This window comes from Ostrinia nubilalis, chromosome 5 (assembly GCF_963855985.1).
Source record: "Ostrinia nubilalis chromosome 5, ilOstNubi1.1, whole genome shotgun sequence".
NCBI classification, from domain to species: Eukaryota; Metazoa; Arthropoda; class Insecta; order Lepidoptera; family Crambidae; genus Ostrinia; species Ostrinia nubilalis.
This window is the reverse complement of record NC_087092.1, coordinates 16,583,563-16,597,851: the sequence shown is the minus strand read 5'-3', so window position 1 is coordinate 16,597,851 and position 14,289 is coordinate 16,583,563. Positions and strand designations below refer to the sequence as shown.

Sequence of the window (14,289 nt, the reverse complement as noted above, 5' to 3'; positions counted from 1 at the left end):
TCTCTTGTACCAAGATGTCTAGTGGTTATGTTCTTACTTATTTCAACTTTCGAAGTAACTTCTTTTAAATACGAGTCTCTCTTGGTTCTTCATTCTTACGTATGGCTACCCTGTCCTGAAGCCGCAGGAATCAAGCTCGCATATTACGCAAGGTATTGTACGTCCAATTCAAGTGATGTAACTATGCGAGGTAAGAATGGCCTCTTGCGCGGGGTTGTTGAACGTTTGGTGTGTTCGCGCGTTGTTCGGTGTTTTATTAATAAAATTCTCGTGACGTATATCGACGGGCGCGCACCGGATCGGGCTATTTATTGATGCGCGCGCGCCGCCGCCTCTAGCGACTATCGATCGGTTAACCGCTTACGGTTGCACTACAACATCGGTTTGTTTAACGCGGTCGTGTTTTCATTCCGGCATTTCCAGTAAATCGCTACACTTATCGCTGATTTGTTTTAATTAAATAGTATTTGATAGTTTTAATTGATTCCTCATAGGTTACAATAATTTGACCTCTGTACTTTCCAACTAATAAACTATCGCAGGTTAAATTATTATTTAATATTTTACCTTATTTAGAATTTACACAGCAGTTTTGCCGTGATTCGTAATCAGCGTCTAAAATTGCTTTCCGGGAAGCGTCGCGTAATTGTGAGGGTGTAGTGTGGTAGTGGGAAGTGCACACGCGCGGCGTGCGTGTGTGAGGCGCGGCGTGTTGCGACGTCACGTCTTGACACAGGAGCTGGAACAAAGCGAGGGAGGCGAGCAGCTGCCTGCGCAGATGTCGCGAGATCCGCCCAGCGACAATGATAGCGAACGGGGCACTTCAACACCAGAATGTCTGGGGTTCATTTTTGAGATTTGAATTGATAAATCAATTGGAATTTGGCATATGAAGGCATCATGAGAAGAAAAACCATAATACAGCAACCTAGTTTGCTATTGGAAAATTATTATCAACTTTTTGTACAGGAAAATTGTTGTGATTAAACTCGCTATTTGCATTATGTACACTCACTATGTCAGTTACTCGTTACAATATCGCGGAAAACGTAAATTATAAAATTCTTTATCAACGTCAACTTTGGTTCATCCATCCATAATATACACGCAAACTATCCACAAACTAAGACGGAACGGGGTAGGCTTCTTCGCCCGTATCGGGCCGGGTGGAAGGCTCGCGGGCGGTCCATGACGTAGGCGGGGAGTGAGTGACGTCACGCGCACGTGGGCGCGTGCGAGCGGGACGGCCAAACACCCGCCGCACAGGAGGGACGGGGCCCGAGCTGCAGAGGGCGCGCGCGAATTCACAGATTTCCACGCGCTCGATACGATCTTGAATTACATTATCGGCGGGCGAATCAGGTTAAATGCCATCGCAGCTGTATGTACAAAGTATACCACGGTCCATTTTTGTCGTGTCCTTTGTCCTTTAAAGAAGTAGCTGCAGTGGTTTCTAGAAGCATGCATGAGCGGTGCATGTCGCGGTAACCTCGCGGCGACCCGCGTTGTAAACAAAGCGCGCGCAGGTTTTCCGCGACATGGACACAGTCGCGCCGCCCGCATTCTTGACTGTATCGCGTACTGTTTACCTACCTTCCTTAAGCGTTTCCGCGCCAAACGAAACTCTTTCCTTGAAATAATTTACTCGAAATCCGAGGCTTGCCACGCTTACGAGATATCAATTTAAGTTTTACCTGAACCGCTCAAAATAACATTCTCTATTTATACCGATGATCTCTTCCACAACCTACACGAATTAACAATTTGTTTTATTGAGTATCAAAATATTATGTTCCTGTCAACCCTTACCCATGTGACATGCAATAAATAATTTGAATTTGAATTTGAATACATGATTGGCAGAACAATGCGCAAACAACTACTCAGTTATGTAATTAATTTTATTGTATTGATACACGATATCCCTACCAACGAAGCGCTAGCTAGCTTGATAGCAAGGTCGACCTCTACGTAAACTATTTTAATTATGATTCTTAAATGAATTGGTTCCTAATTGTCATTCAGGGCAAGTAAGATTGCTCGTGACGCTGATCATCATCTAGCCTTAGCTCTCCGTGCATGCAAATTTACAACTCAAACTGATTTTGATGATGATAAACTTATGTAGAGTCTTATATTAATTATGCTTGACTAACAGTTTAATTCCATAATACAATATTATACATTTTGCATACTAGAAACATGTACCGACTGCCGTTTCAACATGAATGTATTATACATAGGTAAGGCTACAGACATATTATAAGTTGAAGCTCGAGACGATGCAGATATTGTCTTGCAAGTCGAGTGCGCGAGCGAGAGCTAATCGTCCCACGTGTCTTGCTGCATGTTGCCACTATTTATGTATCCGCAAGATTATTATACCAACCAATAATCAAAATTCATTACCTATTAAACCAAGGAGGGATATCAATATTTCATAAACTCCCAAGTTGTCGTATAATCGGCAATACAAGCGCTATCAGCGCGTTATCAGTAACCGGCGGCATCTCCAAACATTCCGCGGGTGATAGTCGCATGGCGATCGTTGCGTTCATAGCAGGGAGAAGACGGGCAGCGCGGCGGCGCGCGGCGTCTGCCCGCTATCGATCCCGCAAGGTGGTGCCAACCACCGCCGTTACACCGCGACAAAACAAGCGACCTTGAACCTTAAACTATCCTCGTGATTGCATTAAATGCAACGCTCTCAAACACTAGCCAGATACTGCACAAATTCACCAGCAAAATATAATTGGAGTCAAGTCTAGCAAGACTGCTGCTCGCGCACAATTCAAATGGGAGCGATGCAGATGGCGAAATATTCTCATCGCAAAACCACAAAATCCCTTTCTAACAGACTACCGAATCCTTCAAAATAAACATTCTATTGCCTCTCAAAATCGTCCCACATTTCAAACTCGAAATTGCTTCGAGCTAGGTAGGAATTTCTAATTCCTTACGAATCTCGACTAGTCGATGGCACCATGGACCGGGCTGGATCGTGACCGGCCCCGTGTTGGGGCATATCGGTATTGGATACAGTAAGCGTACCGTTCGTTGCGTCAACGGCCTTGGGAGATGTACTCGATGGTGCCGAACCGGCCGACGTGATAATGATTGCAGCGAACGATCCGCTCATATTCGCCATTTGTATAGCGGTTTCCACACGTCGTAAAGTTTTTATTGGGATAGATCAAGATATTACAATTTTACAACGGACTTCAAAGGAGCATAAGACAACAATGTTCTTATTCGAGACCACATGAGAAGAGGTGGATTATTTTGACGAACCACTGTTGTATTACTGAACAAGGCCTCGCCCCTCGTTCCGCCGATTCCAACACAAACGAACCGATCGAAGACGTCTGAATCATTTGTTATGGTCAGGTTACTGCCTGACCGCGATACTTGACGCCCTTGACTAGTGATTTTTAGTTGCCGGTCGGCTCTCCGACTCGCTTGTTTCCTTTAAAGGTGCAATATTTCTGTTACGCAACTCCTCGCCGTTCGTTTAACAACATTGCAAACATAAACCCACAAGATCTCTTATTTTGAACGTGATGTTATGACGATTGGCTAACAAAATGTTTTTATGCCTAATCGATTAAATTGCTGCAATCGCGCGTTTGTTAACAATACTTGCGATAAGCAAAATAAATATGTAAGATTAATATTACATAAATTATATCTTGTCATCTATGTCGGACTGTGCTAGATACTGGAAAAACTAGTTCAGTTGCGGGCGGGAGATGGCACGCGCACACCTGGAGCACGAATGTCAAGGCTGCTCGCTTGGAAACGCTCCAGCTTGACGGCTGCAAGCGCAAAAAATATCATTCTCTTTCACACTCATGCCCGCTTGTCTGTTTATGATCGTCGCAAGCGCTTGTACGATAACATTCATTATCTTGACATAAAGTCATCATCACGCTCCATTATGTTACAAGGGTTATTCTATATCTCTTAAGTTTCGTATTGGTAAACTTATGTTTCGAATTAGGAATGTACGACGTACGTAAATAGTTTTCATAGCGGCGAGACCGCATAGAAAATTCAATGTCAATTAAAAATGTTAGCGGACGTTTACCATTGGCTCGTATGTGTTCGTGCGCGGCGCGCGCGACAAACACAAGCACGTGCGCTGCGAGCCACTGCGTGACGTCACACGGGTCGCCCCCGCCCCGCCCCCTTGCTAGAGCAGAACAGAGAGATGGTCACGGAGCGGCAACGCCGCGCGCGCCGTTGGTTTTGTTTTCGCATGTAACGCCGGTGATAGGCCGAGTTTATCTTCCGATTGCGAATGCAACAACAGCTATTTCTAGCGATACACTTACCACTGCAACATGCGCTTTTATAGCAATGCAACCAGCACTCTTCGCTGTAGGGGTGTACACATTATCATATCAACCTTGACCACGTTAGGGAGCTAAAATTAATCTAGCAGTCATAATGTTGCCGAATTTAGATTTATTATCACGTTTATTAGCTTATTTTGATACATCGGATTCTAAGAATGACAAGAACGAATAGTTTTCAACGACTCTATCACTATTTGTAAACAAGCCTCATTTAAAATTGTAAAGCTTTTTGTAAAATTCTGTTCAAGAATTTTTACTCACTTGTAAGTAAATTGTAGTTGCCTCGCATGTTGAATAACAAGTTTGTTTTATTTTTTTGCAGAAGGCGATCAGGGGTCGTGGGAGAGCGGCCTCTCTTACGAGTGCCGCTCGTTGCTGTTCAAGGCTCTCCATAACCTCATTGAAAGGTAAACTTGCATATAAAACTTTATAATTCACATCCTCTTTGACATTTGCAGTCAATTCTAGCATTGTTGTTAGAATTATATCAAAATTATCAACTTGAATTTTATTTGTTGCAATACTTTTACATAAAAGTGGCATTATCACTTGTGTAACCAGTGTTACACCTACCTACTTGACGCTTCCGTCTGTCGCCGAAGAAAGGTGAATAAATTAAAGCGTATGCGATAAATAAAATCGTAATGGCGTTGTCTACTGTCTCTGACGATGCGTATCGATGCGTCGCGAGTCGCGGCTGCAACAAAGTTCGAACGATTAATTGCATATTATTTTTAGAATCAAACAGGTACCGGCCACACATTTTTACTCGCGGGGTCTCACGCAAGGATGCACTTTTAGTCCATTACTATTCTTAGTGCAGTATTTAAATTTCACGCTGAGTATTGTTTCTAATTTACTACTTATACAAGTTTCTAAAGAATTTTATAGAAATGTGATTGTTTTTTCGCAATACGTGTAGCAGAATCAATTGAATTTTGACGAAGATGGGTACGAAGATTTCGTTAAAACAAATTCTCATCGTTCTGTGAGTTGTCAAAGTCGTAAATAACAAAAATGATTCAATTGACTCACTGCTGCTCTGAATGATCATGACGAATGTATCGTCATCCAACAAGCGAGTCGTATAGCGCACCGGCTACGGCTCGTAATTCGCGCCAAAAGATTTGCACCTGGCTACACGGGCGCATCGCGTCATTGTATCGCGAAGGTCGATGCATCGCCGGGCGTTCTAATGTCGTTTTTTTGCTGCCCTTATAAGCTATCTGTGTCTGCTTCTGACCATTGTAAACGTTTATACGCCGCTTTGTGTGTGGCATCTACTTCTGTTGCCTTTTTGTAAACGGCAGGTATCTAATGGTCTCACTTGATTTTTACGGAGTTGGTGGCAATCTTTATGACAGTTTTTATTTGGTTTACTAGACAGTTTCATGATTAACGATTAACAAATCTTGGTTTTACCCTGCAGTTGTGCATTTGGAATGCATTGAAATGAATCTTCTTGAAAGAGGGTTCTTATTAGAAAAGTGTCAGTGCCTTATCATAAATCATCATCGCAATTCTCATTACGTGAAACGCAGGCAGATTTGCAGACTAATTGGCAACGAAGCCAGGACGTTACGAGCGGTTCAACAAACAGCGGCCGGCGCGTAGCTGAAAAACCGCAGTCCCGACCGGTTAGTTTAGGTTCAGCTAAGCGATGAGGCGTGATGGGTGATTACATGTGCGTCCCGGTCCTCGCCCGGCACTCGGGCTCCGGCCTCGTCTCGGGCTGAACGAAATCCGTGCGGTTCGTTGACCCCGCGGCGGCTCAGAGCGACAATCAGCCCGCCTGACTTGCGACGCGCTAAACGCGTAATGTACTCACGAGGATTGTTCGAGCCGTATTGGCGAATTGGCACGTCGTTGATTGGGCGAAAGAATGTTGACGCTGATATGGTTCAAATGGGATATGGTTATGTTCGGGTGTCAGAATCCTTGGTCTAATAGTTCCGAAAATTCCATGTTTAAACAGTGGGCCGTCCGTCAATATGTTAAAGAATGTGATAAGGAACTATTCTCATTTTGTTCTATAGGTATAGTTAATTACCCATTTTATTGCTCACTGTTTGAACGTTTTATGATAAGACAGAGTAATTACGGAATCCATGGGTAGACATGTGGTGTTAAATCTGAAATTGCCACTATAAATCGTTTCAATGTTTTTTAAATGGTAGCACATTATTTATACTTTTTCCTGTAGGAAAGCTCACTTTGTTCTCCGATTAATGAAAAAAAAAAGTAAAAAATAAGATTTGCTTTTTCATACAAACATAGTAAAATATTTATCTTGCCTTATTAATATGAGCTAATAAACAATTATTATAATTTTCGCCCACGGCTGCGCAGACGTGTGGGATATCTCCCGTTATGCGGGTTTTTGCATGCGATTGTGTTGCGATGCGCGTGCGCCACTAGCCGGTGGCTCTACTATTAAGCCTTAATGATGTATGAAGCTATGTATACGAGTAATCGTTGATATGTAGAGTTTGTGGTTTCTTTCTCCATCGTTTACGCGATAATTTAATGTGAAAGCTATTATTTTAGTTAATATTGTATTGTATTGTATTGTAACATGCCCAAACACGGAATCCGCAACCCGCAATAAAATCTACCTGACACGTGATCGTATGCGAGTTTATGGCTATGCCTAATAGGTAATTAACAATGAGTCGGTCGGGCAACAATTACTATAAACTACGCATTGCGCAAGCGACGCAAGAACAGCGATTATTCATACGGTGACCGGTCCACACGCGCAGGCGCTGACACAATGATATTCGCTATGGCAATACAATCGATATTTGCAACCTCTTACAAAACCTCAGTCCCACTCTGTTCGCTGATCGCTCATACACCTGCATTTTATTGTTCGAGAATGTTATACATTAGTACAGAGCGATTGCTGACGATTTCTACAGAATTTATTAGCTCTTTGTGCATATGATAATCCAGTGCTATTATACATAGAGATAACGACAAGATTAATTTTACGAAAATGAAATTATTATACGATTACGATTGTTAATGTTATCTATGACGTTTGACGGCTCATTAGATAACACTAACGTCTTCACAAGCCCAGCCCCGTATCCCATTTTGGTCCTTATCAAATTAATTTGTGGTCGATAGTAAAACGCTTATAATACTTGTGTATCCATCATGTACAGCTCTAGCGAAACCTCAGGTAGAATAGCCATCGGACTTATAAATACACTGGATTACATTAAACAAATCGGATTATCTCTACATCGTATTAAATCCTTTATTGTAGAATACTGCGACCTTTATATTTCTTGTATGTGTGAGCCGATATTGTTGTAAATATTAGAATCGAGCACTAAAAATTCAGTGTTATTGGCCAATAAAAGTAGCTCCGTCGCATTCTCATGTTACGTTGTGCGCGAATTACAAACTTAACATATAAAGTGCGCCGCTAAACGGCGCAACGAGCGCTACATTCGTCTCGACGTCCATTTTCATAACCGGCCGCGGAGGCTCGCGTTACATCAGGTCGGACTGGAACTACTAGAGGCAGGAGGCACCCGATGCCCGCTCTACCCGTCACGGTCACAGCCCCTGTCCGTGACAAGGTGATTTTTGGATGTCAAATACAATGTACAATGTCTGTATACGTTTATTCTTGGGACATGTTATTTTGAAAATATCGATAATACTCCGAGAAAGGCCGTATGCAATGTTTGGGCCTTTTGCTCTTCTATTTAACTAGCGGCCGCCCGCGACTTCGTACGCGGTTTAGATTTTTTCATACAAATGTTTTTTTCCCGCTAACTCCCGTTCCCGTGGGAATTTCGGGAATTCCTTTCTTAGTGCACCTCTACGGTACCTAAGCTACGTCCCTTCCAAATTTCAAGTGCCTACGTTTAGCCGTTTAGGCCGTGCGTTGATCTGTCAGTCAGTCAGTCAGTTTCTCCTTTTATATACACTCAACATCAAATAAACCGCACCTTCCGCGACGCGAACTTTAAAGATTTTCTTCTCACACAATCATGGTACCCCAACAATATTGGTGTTATTTGAAAGCCCAATAAATATCCTTAAAGAAAAACACATTCAATTTCTTAATAAATGATTTACATATACCATAAATGTGACTTGAAAAAAGACCTCACTTTGGGCTCACCTCTGGGATCAATCAGACCAATTTTTATGGTTATAAAACTAAATAATGATCTCACGTGTCCTCTTTAACAGATTGATAGCGATTAATCCCACCTTAACAGTTTTATAGCCATAAAAGTTGGCTCAAGCGTAACTACCTATTTTTTGAAGAAGTGACTCTGGATCCTTGTAAAGACACATTTTTGGGGTAAAAACCTTTCCTTTAATGAAATGAAGTTTAGAACTAGACTTTCAAATGGTACCAACGTTGGTGGGAAGTGGGGATGCATACGTTTGATAAGTGCTTGTCGCGGGAGGTGCGATTTATTTGATGCCGAGTGTATTTAGATACACTGTTACGAAGTATGCTAAGTTGGTTATATTATAATCGGGAAGGTATTGCAGCTCTTGCCTCTGACCAATAGAAAACAGATCAAACAATAACATAATATTCACAATCATTTGTAAGAAACGGGCGCACGAATTTTTCACGCACCGTGTCCGACCACAACTTGTACGAAATATAACTTCGATGATGGTTCACTGGGCGCACGATAGGCTGTTGAAAAAACTTAACGTTTGTGTATTTATGAAATGTTATGTTCATTTATCATGTTTTAATTAACACAAGTTTGTTTATTCACCCAAAAAATATGGATATTTAAACGTTGTGGTACTTTTGTAACAATTTACTTTAAAGCGCGTTATCAACAATGCATAAGTTGGATTTCATTGGAGACCAATATGCAGATTCTAGCTATACAGGAGTGGTAGTGGTGGGATAAGTCTCGTTTAGAACCTAAACTCAGTGCAATAAGAACTACTTTGTCATAGCTTGTTCACCTTATTATCATGGATACTTATGTCTGTGTGTTCTGTTCCAGATGCCTGCTGTCAAGGGACTTCGTGAGGCTCGGAAAGTGGTTCGTGCAGCCGTACGATGGAGACGAGGAGGATGTCGGCAAGAGGTACGACGATGTAACAGTTCTAATATGATTCTATTATGCTTGAATGGAGTTGGATACCTGGACGATGTATCAAATGTGATACTTAAAATAGTTGCTCTAAGATAGGGTAATAGTGGAATAAGGGGTAACTTTTGTTTATGACATTTTATGTTTTCCAACATAAGTATGTATGTATGTTGGAAAACAATCAAATTAAATTCATCCTTATCAAGCCAATTTACAACACAACATTCAATATACACTGGTCATCACAAAAATCGGCCCACCTACGTTTTACAGGAAAACTCGTTTCTACTGACACAATCATGGTGCCCCAACAATATTGGTGTTATTTGAAAGCCCAATAAATATCCTTAAAGAAAAACACATTTAATTTCCTAATAAACGATTAACATATACAATAAATGTGACTTGAAAAACTTTTTGGGGTAAAACCTTTCCTTTAATGAAATGAAGTTTAGAACTAGGCATTTAAATGGTAATATAGTATAGTAATATTGGTGGGAAGTGGGGATGCATACGTTTAAAAGAGCTTGTCGCGGGAGGGTCGATTTTTATGATGACCAGTGTATTTATTCATTTTGGAAGCAGATTTTGAAGCAGTTACCATTGACTGTTCTCAAATGATGCAGGCCGTTGCCAATCTCTGTGTCCATTTATGGTCCGTTGTTAACCTCTGGCACTGTTGCTTCCTATATCAACATGAGGAATTCTGTGTTGCTCTCCATAAGCCACGAGAGTGACTTCGTTCCTCCTCAGACATTTATTTAACTCTTATACGTCATCAAAATGTAGTTAAAAAGTTTTGATCATAGTACTTTTGAAACCATAAAAACGTGTATCAATTACTTGGTTGAAATTTTTAAATGTAGTAAGAATGACATTACATCTCACAGATGGCGCTACGCGTTAAGAAATTACTGTGATAGAGCACCATAAAAATATGCAGTTATCTACACAGTATGCTCGTTAACTCGGCGATTTGCATACATTTCTAGAAAGTGTCGAGGTGCGTCCGCATCTGGACCCATTCACTGTTGCATGGAGATGTAACTTTCGTTCTCGTTGATGCGCTGGACAACTGTTCGTGCCACGTACGCTTGAAGTAGGCCTGTTAATGCCCAGGTGGGGGCTTCTTGGCTCACGATCATAGCGGGAGTGGGGATGTGGTATATTGAGGATGATCCCATTTTAAGATGTCATGTCATGATGATTGGTTGTTGATGAACATATTGGCTAAATGTAAAGTTTGATTGCTATAAAAGAAGGATTTTTTTTGCTGGTGACTTTATACATAAAATCCCTTTATAGGGAATATTAACCGTATGGTCGTAACAGTCAATGGGTATTTGAATGAGAAAGTAAAAAAAGTAAAAAGCTTTCAAAGTAAAAAAAACAGTTAAAAGTTAAAACTAGGAAACATTTCGTACTAAAGGGGTCCTTTTATACCCTTCCTCTTGAATCACTCTATTTATTAAAAAAACCGCATCAAAATCCGTTGCGTAGTTCGAAAGATCTAAACATACATAGGCACATACAGCGGAAAGCGACTTTGTTTTATACTATGTAGTGATTCGTATTACTCACTAAAACCTGACGGTGTCCTCCCGAAGTCTTTGGGACGGAGCTGCGAGTTATTGTCCGAGCTAGACGGCCTAGACATTCTTTCGCGGCTCCGCCCCAGACTGTGGCTCGCTCTGTTGGAGCAAGCGACGACTGGCTTCAGGGGAGTAGTAAGAAAGAAAGGAAGAAAGAAAGACACATTTATTACAATGGACATCACACAAGTACAGGCAATTACATAGACATGACAGTGGCACATAATAATGGAAGAAGAAAAAATAAAAACAAGAGTAAACTGAGCAGTGCCACCCATCCACCAACAAGATGCCCACTGCAACGGGACCCCACTCAGCATATGCCGTGGCCCACGGTGACGAAGGCCACGGCGCTGGTTTTCAGTGTGCCCCATGCCGAGTGAGGGTCACGAGTACCTCCCCTGTAGTGATTCGTATTAAGCCTATACTAATTCTGTTTCGTATCCTTCCAGCCCGTGGCACCTGTCGTTCTCGTTTGCGTTTTTCCTGCACGGCGAGAGCACGGTGTGCGCGTCCGTCGACGTGCGCCAGCACCCGCCCGTGCGCACGCTCACCGCCAAGCGGCTGGCCAAGCTGAGCGCCTCGGATAGCCAAGCAGACGCCAAGGGTGAGTAGTAGCAAAGATTCCTTTTTGAAGGGACGCGCGCTGGTAGCTTGAGGAGCTTTTCCAGCTTCACCGGGCAGAGTGGCGAGTACAGAAGGTACTCTAGCCGTTTGGCGATCGTCGGTCGCAGACGGACGTTCGCGATCGGGCCGTATCGAGCGCATAAGGCGCCCGATTAGTGGCGAACCCAACTAGAGGGTTGCCCACCGCGGTGTTGGACCAAAGTCCAGCCTACGGCGGGCTCACTCTAGTGGGCCCGATCGAGGGGACTACGGACGCGGCCTGAGGGCGCCACGGTAGGCTCGGACCTCGGCTCAGGCCGTGTCTGGGGGACGGATAGAGGGCAAAGACTCCTGCACTGAAGATGCCGGTCGAACAAAAGTGTCATTTTTGTCAAGAGACTGACCTAACTCAGCGCCTGCAAAGTCTAGCAGATGCCAAGGTTGAGGACTATAAGTAACAGAAAACAAGACTCTCTTTCTCTGCACTAGAGGTATCCTCGGATGCGCACTGTCACTACTTGTCTCTCACTAGTATTAAGACGACATCCACTGGCCAAGCTTAGTGTGCTTAGTCCGAGTTTGCATTAAACGTTGTCGCTAGCGTCCAAAATCTATGAAGACTTTAATTTTTGAAAGTATCCGCTAGGACGCTATACAAAATCGCTAGCGATGACGTTTGGTGTAAACTCGTACTACGCACACAGTACCTTAGGTAGCCAAGCGGACGCCAAAAGGGTGTGTAGGTAAAGCCCGGTCCGTGAGCACGAAGAATTTTGTTCAATGACTCGAGCGAGCGCGATCGCACACTCACTGCGGGTGCCAATCGCACAGTCGCGACAGCAATATAATTACGTGCGAGCGATAAGGATGGGTAGCTAGGAGTCATTGGACAAAATTCTACGTGCTCACGGACCAGACTATAGACCTATGTATAAAAGTGAAGTTAAGAGTGAGTTTTGCTTGCTCAGTACTTGCTGCGTACCGTACAAATCCATCATCGGGGAATACATCCGGGGAGACCCCGGCCCCGGTGAAAACCAAAGTAGACAAATTAAATCTTTTATTATTATTATTAACTAGCTTTCCGCCCGCGGGTTCGCCCGCGTGGAATTTTGTCTGTCACAGAAAAATAATATCGCGTGCGTATTTGCTCACCGTTTAGACCTACCCTGGACTACAACAAACATTTTAAAATCAAAATCAGCTCAATCGGCCCAGCCGTTCTCGAGTTTTAATCAGACTAACGAACATCAATTCATTTTTATTTATATAGATAGAAGATAGATTGTTGCTGACCCATACTTGTTTGATTGCAGTGATCCTGGCGCCGTTCGGGCTGGAGGGCACGCTGACGGGGCGCGAGTGGAGCGACAGCGACGCCGCCACCGCGCGCCTGCTCGACGCCTGGCGCCAGCTCTACCCGCTCGAGCAGGGCTGCGGCGCTGTCGAGGTGAGACAACGAGCTTTAAGACTCCCGCAGACTACAGACTTTTAGTCGGCCGACTAAAAGCCTGTATTCTGCGGGGTGTCTCACCCACGAAAAAAAACAGTTTGTCACAAAAAATTTGTTTGCCATGAAAAAACGGTCTACCCTGGCACTTATGTCTGACACCAGCTCTACTCGATTGAGCAGGGCAGCGGCGCTGTGGAGGTGACCGTTATAGACTAAGTTTTACCCACGTCTTTGCCTGCATGAAAAGTAAAATCAGTTTGTCACTGAAAAAGCGACTTACTTGACACTAGTTGACACTTATACCTGGGGCCAGGTCTACCCGCTCGAGCAGGGCTGCGGCGCTGTCGAGGTGAGGACAACGAGCTTTAAGACTCTTGCAGAATACAGGCTTTTAGTCGGCCGACTAAAAGCCTGTATTCTGCGGGGTGTCTCACCCACGAAAAAAACAGTTTGTCACAAAAAATTAGTTTGCCATGAAAAAACGGTCTACTCTGCCACTTATGTCTGACACCAGCTGCTGCTCTACTCGATTGAGCAGGGCTGCGGTGCTGTGGGGGGGAGCACCATCACACACTAAGTTTTACCCACGTCTTTGCCTGCATGAAAAGTAAAATCAGTTTGTCACTGAAAAAGCGACTTAGTTGACACTTATGCCTGGGGCCAGGTCTACCCGCTCGAGCAGGGCTGCGGCGCTGTCGAGGTGAGCACTGTCACACAACGAGCTTTAAGACCTCGCAGACTAAGGCAGGGTACTCACCTGCCATGTAGCACGTAACATAGCATATAACGTATCCAACCTTCAAGTGAGTACGGCTCGTCCACGGTCATCGCGTATCTGGCTGCGAGCTCATGGATCCTACTGCGAGCCGCCTTTGTGCTTGCAGTGATACCGCCACTCGGCGGGTCGCTGCGACCTCCCTGCGAACCACGCGCGAGGCACGGGCTCGTGCCTATGTACTCACTTGATACAGTATCTGACACATTACATGCTACATGGCTAGATAAGTGGGTGCTTAACGGACTTAATCATCCAAAAGTTTGGTCGACTTCCATTTGTATGAGAAATCGGCCGATACCAAATCGGTGTAATTTGCGCACTTCCATATAATTATGTTAGTACTGATTAAATTCTGTAGTCCACGGCTAGGCTAACTCTTACACTGGCATGAAAAAAAAATTGTCAC

The 14,289-nt window shown here is 43.6% G+C and overlaps 1 protein-coding gene across 1 annotated transcript in view; it reads left to right on the top strand.

The window, feature by feature from the left end:
* The window catches only part of LOC135072086 (mediator of RNA polymerase II transcription subunit 13-like), a 52,230-nt gene that overhangs the window by 30,960 nt on the left and 6,981 nt on the right, over window positions 1–14,289 (top strand). The window contains exons 3-6 of the mRNA XM_063966035.1: window positions 4,681–4,765; window positions 9,365–9,448; window positions 11,499–11,653; window positions 12,969–13,102. Of these exons, the coding sequence (XP_063822105.1) occupies window positions 4,681–4,765; window positions 9,365–9,448; window positions 11,499–11,653; window positions 12,969–13,102 (458 nt within the window). The remainder of the gene's footprint in view (window positions 1–4,680; window positions 4,766–9,364; window positions 9,449–11,498; window positions 11,654–12,968; window positions 13,103–14,289) is intronic.